The 16,033-nt window shown below is 42.5% G+C and overlaps 1 protein-coding gene across 1 annotated transcript; it reads right to left on the reverse strand.

Annotated features, from left to right (window-relative positions):
- Positions 1-44: 44 nt before the first annotated feature.
- Positions 45-15,977, reverse strand: spef2 (sperm flagellar 2). Its single transcript, XM_076099667.1, has 38 exons — positions 15,129-15,977; positions 14,447-14,549; positions 14,066-14,318; positions 13,769-13,939; positions 13,389-13,532; positions 12,932-13,005; positions 12,576-12,789; positions 12,250-12,438; positions 11,195-11,382; positions 10,022-10,193; positions 9,669-9,891; positions 9,450-9,532; positions 9,174-9,246; positions 8,966-9,006; positions 8,627-8,730; positions 8,218-8,465; positions 8,005-8,077; positions 7,754-7,908; positions 7,327-7,530; positions 6,832-6,965; positions 6,446-6,573; positions 5,796-5,934; positions 5,546-5,683; positions 5,195-5,340; positions 4,996-5,067; positions 4,804-4,852; positions 4,598-4,657; positions 4,386-4,497; positions 3,991-4,129; positions 3,469-3,541; positions 3,129-3,285; positions 2,935-3,041; positions 2,556-2,738; positions 2,154-2,246; positions 1,662-1,832; positions 1,200-1,415; positions 605-727; positions 45-376 (listed from the first exon to the last, which is right to left on the reverse strand). The coding sequence occupies exons 1-38, from the start codon at positions 15,184-15,186 to the stop codon at positions 320-322; spliced, it is 5,067 nt and encodes a 1,688-aa protein (XP_075955782.1). The 5' UTR covers positions 15,187-15,977; the 3' UTR covers positions 45-319.
- Between the last annotated feature and the right edge of the window lie 56 nt (positions 15,978-16,033).

A 16,033-nucleotide genomic window follows, 5' to 3' on the forward strand; every position in this document is an offset into this window, starting at 1 on the left:
TGGCAGGCAGTTGCTGGCAAGTCAGGCTTGACATGTAGGTTATCCTGGACAATGTGCTCATTGTGACCGTGACCAATGCTGTTCTGTGTCAGAGAGGTCATTAGAAGAACAAGTCAGTCAGAAAAACTGCTGGAGTGTGTCAGGGGAAAAAAGAGGGGTCAATCCTGCCATCATTGATTTTATTGTTGTCATTTCATTTATGGTGTCATTCTAACCGTCATCAGTTATAGACATGTCTACATGCTGACACAAGTTGTGTCGCGGATGGATTTATTCAACACTTCAAACACTTTAAGTAATGAGAACACTTGTGTAGATATCATTCTTCAGGAAGCTCTCGGTCATCCTGATGGGCCAGTAGCACTCTATGAATGTTCTGAGAGGCGGAGAGAGAGAGAGAGAGAGAGAGAGAGAGAGAGATGAAAGCTAAAGGTGAAACCTTGTGTAGGTCTAAGAATGGTAACGCATGCGATGGTGAACAGTTTGGATGATAAGTATGTGGGACTGATCACAGCATCGGGGGATTAAGTGGATTCTCATCTAACGGACGGTGTTGTAGGGGAACAAAACAAACAAACAGACGAGCCGACATGGAGAGACTTACTACAAACTGGTAGTGTGTTGAGGTCTCCATCAGGTGCTGGATGAAAGGATGCTGAGAGAGAACGGAGAAGGGGGCGCAGTCCTCAGGCTTGTAGTCCAGCTCTCTGAACACACGCACCAGTTGCTAGAGGCCAGCAGAGATCAAGAGTGTTACCATGAGTTTCATTTTAATAATGTGGTTAAGAATTCTGCTTGGATTGTATAGTATACTGGGGGGGTTCGGTATTTTTTTTTGTCTAATTTATTTTCTATTAGTTATGGACTGTCCCTTTAAAACACCCACTGCTGTAATACAAGTCTGGGAAGTGACCTTTTAATCATGAAACCCATAAAGATTTGCTCGTCAGCCTTATCAGTTGTTTAACTAGAAGAAGTTTAACTAGACGAAAGGCCATGCCTTGATATGCACACTGATGTAAAGAATGAAGGCATAATAGGAAACAAAAAACCTGGCTGAGGACAAATTAATTATGCTGACCTGAAGATTAAATCTTACATGTTTACTACATTTAGTCAACAATTTATTTCCTTATAGTGAATTCAAACCTTTTCATTTATGTATTTCCTTAAACTTTGAACGTTCACAGGGCTTTTACCTCAGTGTGCTCCTCCTGACTCAGGCAGCCTGGAGGAAGAGGGCTGCCGTCTCTCATCGTGGTGACTTTGTGGCAGATGACAGCAAGGAGAGCAGGGATGGACACCTCCGTCTCCCCCAACGAACCGCTTGATGCGCACGGAGTGTCTTCTTCCTTGTAGTCTCCATCGAGTTCTGAGGCGCTGAGCTCGGCAGCCTCTTCTATGCTGGCCATAGACTGTACACAACATTACAACATTAACACTCGCATGTTTCATTTCAAAACGAATGACAAACTACTGGGAAAACCTGACACATGCTGTTACAGAATCTTTGTTGGCATTATAAATCCCACCACCTGTCTTCTTTTATAACCCAGAACCATCTGAAGACATTGGTGACAGAATATATGATCATGTTTTGATGACAGGAGATGAAGTAGTGGAAGTTTCATTCACTTCTCTTTGGAGATTACTTTACTCACCTTGACAAGGTGGTCCGGGGAGGAGTACTTGAGATGCTGTCCCAGCACAACACTAAGGGCTCTGATGAAGCCCTGTCTGGGGTTAGGGTCGGCCGCAAAGTACTGCAGCATGCACACGTAATCCAGTCGGGGGGGAGAGAAAGAGCGGTCCGCAAACAACTGGAAAAAGAACTGAGAAGGAAGAACGGGGGCAAATGTTACTGGTCATTTATTTTATTTAGTACTTGCAGTGCGGTTCATTTGGAAGATGTTAATGTTTGACCCCTTTGATGGCATTGTGATGACGGTATCCTCTATAAGTCTGTGTTTTCAATTCATTTCTGTTTTATAATTGAAAATATCTGAAAAGTCCTCTCATAGTAATAGTTAAAAGAGTTGGGTGATGCTTTTTTATGTTCTTTCGTGTCTCTTTTGTCTTTGTTCAATTGTTTTTATGCCTTTTAAATCGTTTGTGTACCATGACAATGAAAGTTTACATTGGAATTGAGTTACCTTGCGTAGGTTAGCCAGACGGTCATAAGGAGGAGGCTCAGAGGGGTCCTCTGGGACGGGCTGGACACTATCATTGGAAAACCACAATTCTGTCTGTCGAGAAAGGAGTCAAGAGGAGCAACTTAAACATTTGTTTTTACGTCTAGGAAGCTACAGTTTCCACTTTATACTATATAAAGTGTACAATATACACTAAATGTGTTGTTACGTTGACTTGAACCCAGGCCTGCTTGTAGAAAGAGGGTCTCAGTGCATGATAATGCCACAAGAGCAAAGAGGGGCGGTGAGAGTGGATAGACAGCTTAAAGATACAGGTTTATCCAAAGTTGGACTTTTTTTGTGATTTAAAACACAGTTTGAGTGTCTGACCAGAGAATTAGAATTTATAGTGACGGTAGAGACCTGTAGGTACTGTTCCTCGTTAACATAGCCTGTGTCGCCAGTATCTGCTGCCTTGAAACGTTGCAGCACGACCAGCAGCTGTGATAAGGAGGGAAGCGGCCAAGGGAGGGCAGCACTGAGCAGAAACTGACGCCAGTCTATCAACTCATAGGCGTCGGTCAGGAGGGATACAACTTCCAACAACTGGGGACAGAAGAGAAAAAGGACAATGCTCCTGTAAGCCATGCAATGTTTCTTTTATGGTAACCGGACAGTGTGGTGCAAGAATGTTTGTATGTTCCTTTGCTTTCTCTGCAATGTGGTGCTTTAAGGCGAAGACAAAATAAATGATTACTCTACTTTGTGTTTTAAGTTGCCGGAATACAGTGCTGAAAAGTACCTGTGCTTCATTGTTGTTAATCCAGAGCTCAGGCAAGATGTTTCTGCCCATGTTTACAGAGATGATATCCATGAGCAAACTAAAGAAATCAGCACTGGACATAAGGCCTGCAAGTCAGAAAGGAAGGAAAAAGATCATTGGATAGCTGGATTAATAGACCCAATAACATTGCAACTTGTCTCCCGTGTATTAACCTGATGGAGCGACGTCGCATAGCTGTCGCTGCAGCGACTCTAGCTGAGTGATGGTCGGCGTGGACCTTGTGGGTTTCTCCAGAGGAGGTGGACGGGGAGGCAGAGCCGGGCTGGCCACCATGTGGCAGTCTCCATTCAAGTAGAAGTCAGTACATTGCTGGAGAAGAGAATTTAGGGAATCTTAAAATGGGAGGAGTGAGTTAAAGGAGACTGTGGTCACATGCTGGAAGAACATTCAACATTCAACATCCGGCTACCAGTGAGCACTACATTATACAGTACCCACCTGGGTTAGATACTAAAAAAAAAAAATCAATACAATTAAAAGGTTGTTACGTACCAACACCAGCTCGTTCTGCAACTCAGCACCAGCGTCTATGTGGTGGCCGACCACTTCTGCCAGTTGGTCAATACTAGAGAAAAGGAGACAGGCACAGATAAAACGTCATACATGTCGTCAATGTATAGTTAGGGACTGAAACTGTTGTTCACAAGCGCTGTGTGTTTTAATGTTATATTATATAACAGTTTCTGCAAGAGCACATAAAGGGCTGTCATGAATTTAGAAATCTTTCCTGTTTTTTTTGGGACAAATAAATAGAATCAAAAAGAAAACCTTACAGTAACACCGCCAGTCCAACAATTTATATCTGGGGGCTCACATTTATACCATTGTGACATGACATGGAGATAAAATACAGAAAGCATTCCTCACACACTAATCGAAAACAACTAATAAAACAGGGACAGCAGTGCAGTGTTACACTGTGGCTGCTTCATTCACATTCAAGTCCCTCTATTTACACACGTGAGCCACACCATACCGTGCCATACATGACCGTGCACTCTTACTGTACCATACCTCTTCATTCCTGCAAGATAGTGTGCTTCTAACCACTTCTCCATGTCGCTTAATGTCTGTTCTGCTCTGCTCTGCAGGGACTGCACCATCACCAGACCATGAGCTTTCACCAGCGCAATGCGCGCCTTTGCTGCATTCTCTGGAAAACACACACACACACACACACACACACACACACACACACACACACACACACACACACACATATAGGAACACAAGTATAGAAGCATATTAATGTTTTACATATAAAAATACAAACATGGATACACGTGATGTATATCTCATGTGACACAGTTCTTAGAAATAAGAGCCACTTAGAATATTGACAGTACATCCATATGATGATTGAATATCTTGTGATATAAAGAAACTAGTGGATCTCTGTGTGTGCATACCCTCATGATCCAGTGCGGCTGCATATTCTTTATGTATTCTGTTTATGACTTCTTGATTACTGTCCTTCTCCTTCTGCTCTTGCGTCTCCCCCTGGTGGGCTTCTGCTGACACCTACACACATATTTAACCCATACATGTCAGGAATAAGAAGAAACATATATCTAGTACCTCAATAATATGCTCATGCAAACTCTCACACACAAAGCATTACCAATTGGCTGATTGCTGTGAGTGCCTCCTCATAGTTGGAGATCAGTTTCTCATGGGGTGGCTAGAGTTCACAATGAAAAGAGTCAATATCTCTTACTAGATTATCGCCATATCATCGGTAAAATGTAATGTAAGTGGCGGTGTTTTGTTTGTTGTTTTGAGGTACAATTACACATTTAACTACATTGTTAAGAATGCTTAAATGACCTTGACTGATTCTGGCTCAACCTGGATTTTTGTCTTGGAGTCAGGATGCCTGCGGAGGAGGGGAAGACGGGAGAAGAGGAGGAGATTGTTTGTGTGTGAGTATATGTTTGTGCTGGGGAGCATTTGGACTATGAGGAAATGACAGCATCCATTTAATCTTCAAACAGACTGTTGGTAGTGCCTCTCCCTTACAGTTTAGTTTTCTTCTTGTCCTCTCTGCCATTCATCTGACTGTCATTCACACTTCTGCCCGCTGGCTCAGTGCTGGTGGAACAACATAAATCTTTCACTTTCCGCACTCATTATCCATAAACTATTTACAATTTTGTCATTTTGCCATATTATCTTGTTGCAACTTAGTTAAGGTTGCTATTAATAGTGATTTTCCTGCCTCTCGTCCTGGTGCTGAACTTCTGTGTGGTCCAGTAGAGAGATACAATCCAACTTGGAGGGAAGCTCAGGTAGCACCTGTGTGTACATGCTCAAATAGTAGACCCTGAGAATACAGAGTGTGTCCTGGAAACGGTCCAACTCTACCTGGACAACACAAACAATCCAACATTATGGTTTTTGCAAGTCAAACTGAAGAAGAACATAAAAGACACACATGCCTTTACGCCAGAAACACAGCGACACAACAAAAGGTGCGACACACACAGAATAGAGGAAGTAGTCCCTACAGCGTGAGTTTATAAACTACTGTTTGTTCAGTCAAATGGTGACACAGAAACAGAACCGTTACCTGCACGAGTACAGAGTGGTGGTTGACGAGGACGGCAGTGTGTTCCTCCAACCAACCGTCACCCATGAGATTAGCGCTCTCTTTCTCGTCCTCCTCCTTACGCTTGTCACTAATGTCCCACAGACGTTCGCGCAGTTCCTGTAGACATATCGAAACATCTCCATATATTTAGCATTTAAACTTTTTGAAGCGGGTAAACATGATCAGTTTAAGAATATTTGCATTGTATTATATTATAAGTTGTTCTCACATCCAGCCTCAGCTGTAGCTCTGCTTTGGTATCCTCATCTTCTCTCATGTCATCAGGTATGCTGTTGAAGTCCTTCTGCCAATGAGACACTAACTCCTGCCTTAATTCTGGACGCCCCAGGTACTGCTTGTACTCCTCTCTACAGATACGGGGAACCAGGTAATACTTACATAGTAATACATGTAATATTTATTTTATTAACATAAATGTCCTCTAATTCTTATCTTATGAACATTTGGGTCATATTCAATTGTATCCAAAAATAACTGTATTCAGAGGCTAAATATAAATACTCAACTTCCATTCTGCATCTGCAGCTGTAAACTAATGTGACAAAACTTAGTATTAAAAGGATAAAAAGCATCAATTGATTGTAGCTAACAAAATAGTAGTGGCTCTGCAAAAGATGTATGTTCAAATGGATTTAATCATCTTCAGTGATAGATATCAAATTAATAAATAAATGGGGAAACGACAGGCACAGAAAGGTGTCCACTAAGCAAATGCTTGGTTATGTGCTTACCTGTACTAACACTACATTAAAGTCACTGTGAGGAACTCTTAACTGGTCATGAAATGTATTGCTGGGCCCTCTGAAGGGAAGGACCAGAACCAGGACCATGTTCACACTACTTATAAAGGCAGAATACCTGATGTTGAATAGGTGAAGGTTAATAACAGATCGTTGTGAGCGCAGCTGATGCATCACCGGCTTTATGTTGTTCACGTACGAATCGCACACCGTGTCCCAATGGGAAAACAAGGACTCTGGCAGCTCCTGGAGATAGAGATGGGGGGAGGGGGAGGGGGAATGATTTGCAAAGCAGGGGGCATTGGATAGAGGACATCTATTTTCACAGGTCCACGGGCTGAATCATGTTAGAGGGCCGCCCTGTGGCGACCCCCAGTGAGTGCATCTGAATGTCATATATGTGGTCAAATGTCATCGACAAGATTCTTTCAGGAAAGGAAGAGATTAGGAGTGCTCTTCTAACTCTGATGAGCAAAACAAAAATAAAAAGGAGTTGTATCCTACCGGAGAAAGGGGTTCATCCACATAGACCCAGCTGGATGAACCTGGGCAGGGAGAGGCCGACTCCGGTGGGTTCTCGGGGACTCCCTGAGAGTCCTCATTGGTCACTGAGGGAGTTGACACCTTGCTAGATAGCACTATTGATTAACAAGAAGAAAACTATATTAACGTAAAATGATTCATATTCATTGAATATCATTAATAGACATTAATGATTATCAATAATAACAGTATCATATTATATAATCATATTTAAATCCCCTTAAACAAGTCTGTCAAGTTAGTCGAATGCTATTAAAGCTAGGAACCATAAATGTATGACTTTTTGTTTATATTCAAACAGATCCAAACACTTAATATATCAGTCTGGCACGTTAGAAAACATAAAGTCTGTCTATATCATGTATGTAAAGAATCCACTCGTTCTCAGTTGGAAAACATGTCTTAACCACATCATGATCAGTAGGTATAATTATGAATGTGTAATCCACAGCCTACTGATGAAACCATTGTTGGATTTGGACAGTGACTTCGCACTTTGGGCTTTTTCTTTGTTCAGGCTGAAATCGGACTCTGCGTCGTCGTGCGCTTCGTTTGTGAGGCCCTGAGGTTGGTCTTCAGGTGGAGGTGGAGCTGAAAAGGAGGAGTCCGGATCTTTCCCACTGTCCAACACTACATCGTCACCAGGAAGAGCGGCAAAAGCTGATGAGGCAACATATCGGAATATTGTGAGTAAATATTGCATTTCTTTCAGGGAGGACAAATTGTCTGCTATACATCATTTGAGGTAGAAACAGAGAGAATCTCATCATCAGTGTTTGATAACAACAAACTTAATCTTACAGCACTATGAAGAAATTGATTCTGAGCGAGACATTGAATACACACAAGACTTTCGCTTAACGCTAAAATGACAACCGGTCACCTTCCTGTGTTTGCATCATAACCCGCTGCAGGACGGACTCCACCCTTTTGTGAAGCTCCTCCTCGTCCACATCTGCGTCAACACAGACCAAAATGTTTTGCCTTCCTCCAAACCATTTCTCTAGTTTTGGCCAGGTGTCCTGAAAAGCTGTGATCCTTCAGGGGGGGGAACGATGTTAGATATTTGACAAACAGTCATGCAGTAGCAGTAATGTACTTAATTATTTGATTCTTCTTTTTTTTTTTTTTTACCTGTGTGGAATCTGTGCCAGATACAAGTTCTTGTCTGTGGGATGGGAGGTTGTAGCAGCAGCATTATCCGTTTCTGCACCAGGTTTGGGGCCAAGAGCACCACATAAACACACCAACATATAATTTACATTTGACTGGTTACTCGCCAGCTCAACACACAATGTTTGGGTGAACACGGACACATACCGTTAAACTCACACTAGTATAACGTACCCGTCTGACTGAACGGACGTCCGACCACACACTCATCAGGGACATCCAGCAGCAGAGCCAGATCCAGTGCAGGAGGTGGGGGGGGTGCAGGTTTGGGTGGATTAGGATCAGCAACGAGCTCTGTCCTGCTGCTTACAGCGTCGTTCCCTTTATCTACAGACCCGCCCAGGGCTTTCTCTAGCAGGTAGGCCTGGGTGATGTCCACTGGAAAGCCATCCAGGATCCAACCTGACTGAGCTGGAACCTGCCTATCGAGGACACAAACCATATTTCACTGTCTAGAGAGCGATTGTGGGTTTGCCGTTAGTATTGTTGGGATACTAACTATGTGAAATGAATTGCTTATGGTAAAACTGAGATAAAACAACTCATATAAAGTATTTCATAGCAACACAGGTTGTGTGCTCACCTGATAGCCTCTACCATGATGTCCACTAACAGCTCATTAGGGATGGCGTTGCCTTTCCTCAGCTCTTTTTCTGCAGCTGCTCCCTGCATGGCCCGGGTAGACAGCTGCATAAGCACATGTAAGCAGGTACAAAGAGTTTAGTATTCAATTCTGGAAATAAAATAACAAAAACCTTTATAACTCAACATTTCTAATTATTCCATTCTCCCTACTGTCACCATTATATTAGCAAGCAATGGCAATTTTTAATCAGGTTGGTTAGTGATATAAATTGAGTACAGGTTACATTGTCTATAAATGAATACGAAATAGAGTCAGGAGATCATGAACAACACTTACTCTTACAATGCTGTCTCTGCTTTCCTCTTGAGTGTCAAGATCTGAAAAACAATGAGATTATGAGTGACAGGTATCACATCAAACAAGCAGCTGTGTGAAACATGTAATATGCAGTGCATTTTCATCAAAAGCAAAAAAACAACAACAACACTGTAACCCATAGTATAAAACAGCATAACATAGAATCATGCTAGCTCCAGTAACCCACCAGGCGTCGGTGATGTGGAGGATGTGAGCAGTAGTTCGCCGTCTTTCTCTTCCTGCTGCTCTGGGACCTGTACCTGTTGTCCAAAGAGGGATGTTTTTAAATGTTCACGATCATTGAAGGACCTCTTACGGCGTTTACCGGTTTATACACTTCTGGCTCTGGCAGGAGAGACTAGTGAGATTCTTATCTTCCTGAAAAGCCATTTTGAAGCAAAACAATCTGAGAAGATTAAATAAAAAGGGATACTAGTGAAGTTACAATCCTGTTCTACTGTACCTGACTAACCTCCTCTCCATTGTAGTGAGCATTCAGCGCCTCCTCGATCAGTGAGTCAGCTGATAAGACGTAGATGCCATGGGCTGAAGCAGGAAACAACACACACACACTCAGCAACAAATAAGCCATCCAATCTAATTCCACATTTCCGCAGTTAGGTGGTGCAAAATTGTGTTTGTGCGTGTGCTTGCATCTGTGTTTGGATTGCATGCCGTGTACCTTCAGCAAGCTTGGCCAGGCAGGTGGTCTTCCCAGAGCAAAACTTGCCCAGGACACAGGCCTTGATGGTATAGTGAGGAAATGGAGGCGGGGAGGGTTCCACGGCGGGTTGACGAACAATGTTCCTCAGTCGCAGGACTACGTGTCCAAGGATGTTGTTGTTGGTCAGGGGCAATTTGGTCTCGCCTGCTTCCTCTGGCCACGCCCACTCACCTACCATGTTCTGACAAACACGACATACGGCTCAGACAAAGAGGACCTTCAGCACTCAAGACAGTTCAGTTCAGGGCTTCAGTTCAGGGCGTGTGGGCAAGCATGATTTAAAAAACACTGCACGCGTGTTTGAAACTCACAGTGTATTCATCATAGTCCTGGTTTTTGAGTATCTCCTGCTTCTCAAGCTCTACGGGGTCTAGTGGGGCAGAGGACTCAAACCCTGGCTGCTGGCACTTTATCGGCTCATAGAGAGGCAGGCCACTGAACAGCAGTTCCTTCCACTCTCTCATTGGCTTCTCTGGAATCAGACTGGACATGACAGCACAAGAAATGACACAAGGCAAAGCTAGATTTAATGAGCGCAAATGTATTCAAAGTAAATCTAATTGTTTTCTTAATTGAGCCTTAAAAATCATCAAACTATTTCAAAATATGTTTAATCCAAACATGAGTAGAAGAGCTGATATGTAATGTATATGTAAGTGAATATTGAGCAGGGTTGTGTGGGCGGTGCGTATCTGTGGAGATTATACATTTGATCGTGAGTATGAGCAGACAGGATGTTGACATCTCCTGATGTTATTTGACCACTGGTCAGTTGCAGAAGAATGTTTCCAATAGTGGTATTTGATGTTTTCGACTCCCATCTTTATTAGAACTGCTGACGAAGCAGAGCTTGTTTTTAAACAACATTACAGACAAGACTTCAGTCAGATTTCCGTCTTTTCAATACTTTCCTGAAATGTCTTTTTCAATGTTTTCCCAGAGAAAGAAAGAGAATCGATGAAGCAAGATGAACGATAGCGTCAAACCAATACTGAAAGGACATATTTTGCCACGACTCCTCCCAACTTAGTCTATCTCTTCATCTCTTCAGCTTTCATGCCATCTCACTAACTCTCGTTTCATTTCAGACCCTATAACTCCCTCCTGCTCTGCAATCATCTCATTCCCTTGACCTGCTTTTCCATTCCCTCATCAGTTTCTCAGTACTTATACCAGTCTAGTTTTGTTTACACTCTGCCAGATTCTCTAGTGTGCGTTGCTTACCTTTTAACATTTTTTATTCCTGTTTGAACCTTTTCCCATGTCTGCGCACCTTCGATTTGTTTTCCCTGGTTTTGACCCTTGTGTGTCTTGAGCTAAGTAAAGCTGAACTTTCCTGTTACATTGATTGCTTCTAACACATTTCATATTTTCCACATGTTCATTAATCCACTGACCATGAGTCACTTTTGGAGGTTTCAAGCCCAAATACTGTGTGCATGTTTCTACTTCTGTATCATTAAAAGCAATATTGTGTCACGTACTTCCCAGTGTGCAGTCGATATTCTCCAACCTTGGTGGCCAAGTCCACTATCTGCTCCAAAATGTCCTTGCAGGTCTGAAAGTGCTTCTTGTATCTGCCCTGAGCTCGCTCAGCAGCAATCCTGTTACAGAATTCAAGCTCCTTTCTGATCTCCTCGGCACGGTCCAACTTAGCCTGCTGAGCCAGAGCCTAGACCAGGCCCCAGCCAGAAAGATGGAGTGAGTGGAGAAGGCATGACATACATGTTGCTGCTAATCACCACAGTGTGCAAGTAATGAAGGAAGATGAAAGATATTACAGAGGTCATTTATTGTGCAAAACACATGACTACGTGTTTTTGTGGAAAATGATGGAGAAACAAACTAACAGACATCATTTTTTGGAATCAGTACATTATTGATGTTGGAGGTTGCAGAAAAAAAAGAAAGATTTTTTTTTTTTACCTGCTATATAACTGAATAACTGCTGTTAAACAGCAGACAACAATGAATACAGCTCCCTAGTTTGCTAAAAGACACAATATCAATAATACCCCATTAAAGCTTTCATAAGCATGTACATTTAATCGTCTGATTTTCTCCCTAAATCATCTCTGAAGAAAGACTATTTCACTCTTAGGAGTAAATGGCAAATAACCACAGAAACTGAGACTTAACAGTGCGACAATCTGCCTGAAAAATTAGGACAATAACACTATGACCACACTTCACAACAACATACTGAATATTTAACACTGAAACCAAGCTGAACCATGGTTGTATCCTCTGCGAGGCATTGATTTATCCAACTATCTGCCTTCTTTTCAACTACGTCTACTGTACAGGTGTGATCACTTGAAGCCATAACAGATCTGTTATGTCCTTCAAGTTGAAGGACATAACAGATCTGTCTCTAAAGTCCCCCTAGCTCTCTTTCTCTTTATACCCTGTTACAAACTAGCTAAATCCACCCTGCCCTCGCTCTCCCCATGACACTACTCATACTTATCACTGATGCAGCCTAACACAAAGCGACAACAGAGAGAATTATTCTTCTTCCTTATTCATCCTATCTCACCGCCTCCCTCTCCAGAGCTTCCTGGAAGTCCCTCTCTCTCCGCTGCTGGTACTGCTGCTCTCTGAACAGGCGGTTCTTCCGGATCACGTCCTTCTGCACGCGAATCTGGAGGAGCTGGGTCGCCAAGCGCTGCTCCTGCTGAGTCTGACGCGTCAGACGCTTCACCAGCTGCTCCTCCCGCTGTGCCTCCTGCAGGGTGAGGTGGTTTTGGGTTAGAAATGATGAATGCCAAATAACAGACTGTGAGGTCAAAGAGAGTAGGATGTGTGAGATTTATTTAAAACATGTTTTTCATATGTTTTTAAAACAACAACTTAAAGTTGCACCTCTTGAGCTTCATGGGCCTTGACCTGCTCGATCAGGAATCTGTCTCGTCTTTTCTCTCTCTGCTCGCGAGCTACTGCATTCTCCTCCAGCCTCTGCCGGATATCCTGTATATACTTGCTGTTAGATTGTAATGTCAGCTTGGCTCCACTTCCAGGGACCTCAAAGCCCTGGCTGATGCCACCGATGGGGAAACCTCCAGAGGACGGCTGACCACTAGAATTTAAAAGGTTCAAATCACATTTTCTTTTGTCATTGTCCTAATGTTTGATGATGATGATTTATTAAGCAATACAACACCACTAGTACAAACATTTATACAACATGATACTAAATTTAATATTTGATTTTCTCTCACCTTGAAGAGGAAGCAAAACCATAAGTAACCAGTCTCTTCCTCGTCTCAAACTGGGTTATTTCAGTCTGGACTATCTGCATACAAAATGACCAGATACCAAAAATAAACTCATTTGTTGTTTGTGTGTGTTGTGAGAAATTCAATTAATTGTTGTCCAACTTGAGGCATGGTTGCCTTATAGGGAGCATTGTACACTGAGGGTCATCAGTTAAAATTCCTACTTAATCTGGAAAATCCCTGGGAAAACCTCTGCAGAGAAATAGATTTTGAATGAATACCTCCCTCTGTAAACAATAACAAGCTATTGGTCTGAAGAAGACCTGTAAGGCTCATTGTCAGCCAGCATCAGCCTCTACAAACTCTGTGGGCACCACTTTATAGCTGACCCTGTGTCAGAAACGTAACTTCCCTCTGTGTGTCGGTAAATGATCACATCATTATCTAATCTGGATCACACCTGCACTTGTTGTTCTCTGCGCTGCTGCTGTTGCCTCCTCTTTAGGTTGAGCTGTGAAGTGTAGGGAGGTGGCTTGGGCACCTGGACAATGGTGGCCTGGTTACAAGTCATGACGTCATTGTGCTTCTGACGACACACCCGCAGCTGCAACATAACCAGTTACCCACTAGTTAGCATGACCTTTCCATTAGTAGTATTATATTAATGTCCAACACCCAAAATGCTGCTGTGTGACATTTGGGACTGAGAAACAATATGTCAAATGTGGATTACAAATCTGAAGACTGCCTTAAAGTTCGGTCATACATTTCACCTTATGTTAAAAGAATACAGGGGAATGTATTGCAATACTGCATGATAATATCCAATATCTCCAGTACCGTCTCAATATTCTTCAGTCTCTTCTCATCCTGGACTCTGAGTTGTCTCCTTTGCTGGATGGAATGGGTCTCAACAAGCCTGTCTTTCAGTTGCTGGCTTTTCTCCTCATAGTGCCGAGAGATTTTCTGTAGCTTCAGCTCTGCTTCACGTTTTACCACTTGATGCAGTCGCTACGTCAAAACAAAGACGGTAAGATGCTTGAAAACACATGCTTTTGTAGATATTGACGTTGTGTTTGAATTAATAATGTAAACTTTAACCACAAAAATATATGACATTTTGTTTGTACTACTTACATCAGAGTAGATCTCATGCTCTTTTTCGTGCAGGCCAACATTGACTGCAGGCTGCAGGATGTCCATCAACGTGCCGCTGATTTCTGCTGTCTTCTTCTTTTCGAGCGACACGTACAGTTGGTAGAGGAGGCGTGTGGCAACACCTTGCTTCTCCTGCATCAGTTCCTGGGCTGTGTCTATGTCGAAGGAGATCCCCAGCAACCGGAGAGTAGGCTCAACACGGGTGCAATTATTCAGTCTGGAGATGGAGGTGCTATGAAAAAGGTGTGATTAACTTTACTATTCATGAAGACTCTAAATCACAATCAAGTGACAGTTAGCAATTTTTCCGGCAATAAAGAAAGGATAGATATAGCTAGAAAACGAGAGAGTGCAACTTACTCTTTCTTCATAAACATACTGAAATCATTCTGCAACTGATATCTGTGCAGAACCTCCCCAATCAGGTAACCACTGGAGAAATCCCTGGCAAAGGTCTTTGGATCTGTGAAGAGGAACATGCATGTAACTTATGACCGTTTGTAATTGTATTCGAGTGTCCTTCTGTGGTGTGTTTCTTCTGCACTTCGTCTCGGTGCTTTTGATGTTTCAAGTAAAGCACTCTGAATTGCCTTGTTGCTGAAAATAAACTCGCTTCACCTTGCCTTACGCAAACAGTGACATTTCCAACGTTATGTTGCTTACGACTGAAAACATACTGGACAAACGTTAAAGTAGGTTAATTAAACAAAAATATTTAGCGTTAAAGTTTGAACACCTGAACATTTTAGTTTGCAAACGTTAACTTACACAAACCTAGCTATGGAGCTAGCTAACAGGTTTTTTTTGTTTTTATAAAAATAAGTTCCTACCATTTAAAATGACATGCCTGTGTTGATAAGTTAACAGCTGCTTAGTTAGAATTGTAAATTCACATGCATTTGACCTTTTAGTGTGCCAACGTGACGCTGGACACAGTTATCGGTGACTAACGTCAAACCACCGAGTTAGCATAATTAAGCTAGCAGGTAACTATAATGAGCCACGCTAACGTGAGACAGGCAGTCACTTCAGTCTCACTTACCAACAGCTTTCGACAGCCGGAGCTCCTCGTTCAGCCACCTGCACAATATATCCGACATCTTCTTTCTTCAAAGTTCAACTCAGACTATATAACGTTACTACCGTTACATGAATAGTTGCCGTGTTAGTAGTTAACACTGTGACTCTTTAGCTCGCTAATAACTGCTGAAAAACAAGGAGCGGAGGATGTTCCAGAGGTGCACTGTTGCCATGGTGACACGTCAACAGGGATGCGTGCTTCGGCGGGGGGGCACTCGTGGGAGTGGGCGGGCCCAGCTGACCGTGGACCAGATTTCTTTTCTGCTCCCAAATTAAAACCATAGGGATGAAATGACTGCAAACTGATCCAGAACCAGTACAATTCCGCACTTCTGAAGGTCAGCAGGGACGAATGTATTTTTAGCAACACGTCACTGCACTAATTAGGAAGCAAAGAAAATCAAAACATTATTGGACTGAAAAATGTACCCGGCAACAACAGACGGTTATTTAAATGCAGGGTTCATATATATTTTACATTTCGAAGACTTTTCCATTGCTGTGTAACAAATGTTTACAGCCGTACATTCACTGGAACATCTGTGTATATACCTTCTTATATACAGTATATTGTGTATACATGAAACATAATAATAAAAGGTTAGGGTCTGACCCCACGCAGAGAACAAACATTACGTCAAGCGACTTAATCGAGCTGCCCGATCATTAAAGTATTGTTTAATATCGATTTTTCTCAGTCGATCTAAACTGAAATTTGTGGGGCAATATTTACTTTTCAAAACCCTTCAGGGTTCATTTTATGTTTCCAAAACGTATCCACGCTTGGAAACTGCTATCTCAAATTCCTTTACTTCTTCAGGTTTTTCAACACCATACCAACCCCTGCACACATCTGCACAGAAGTGG

Source organism: Anarhichas minor, unplaced genomic scaffold, assembly GCF_050575085.1.
Source record: "Anarhichas minor isolate MPS153535 unplaced genomic scaffold, ASM5057508v1 ptg000025l, whole genome shotgun sequence".
NCBI lineage: Eukaryota > Metazoa > Chordata > Actinopteri > Perciformes > Anarhichadidae > Anarhichas > Anarhichas minor.

Excerpts from the sequence above, each read along its gene's own strand:
- spef2 (XM_076099667.1), bottom strand. The coding sequence starts at position 15,186 with ATGTCGGATATATTGTGCAGGTGGCTGAACGAGGAGCTCCGGCTGTCG. Across the intron at positions 5,068-5,194 it reads GTTCAGCACCAGGACGAGAG|CACTGAGCCAGCGGGCAGAA; the intron begins GCAGGAAAATCA and ends TTGTTCCACCAG. Across the intron at positions 1,833-2,153 it reads GTCTGGCTAACCTACGCAAG|TTCTTTTTCCAGTTGTTTGC; the intron begins GTAACTCAATTC and ends CTTCCTTCTCAG.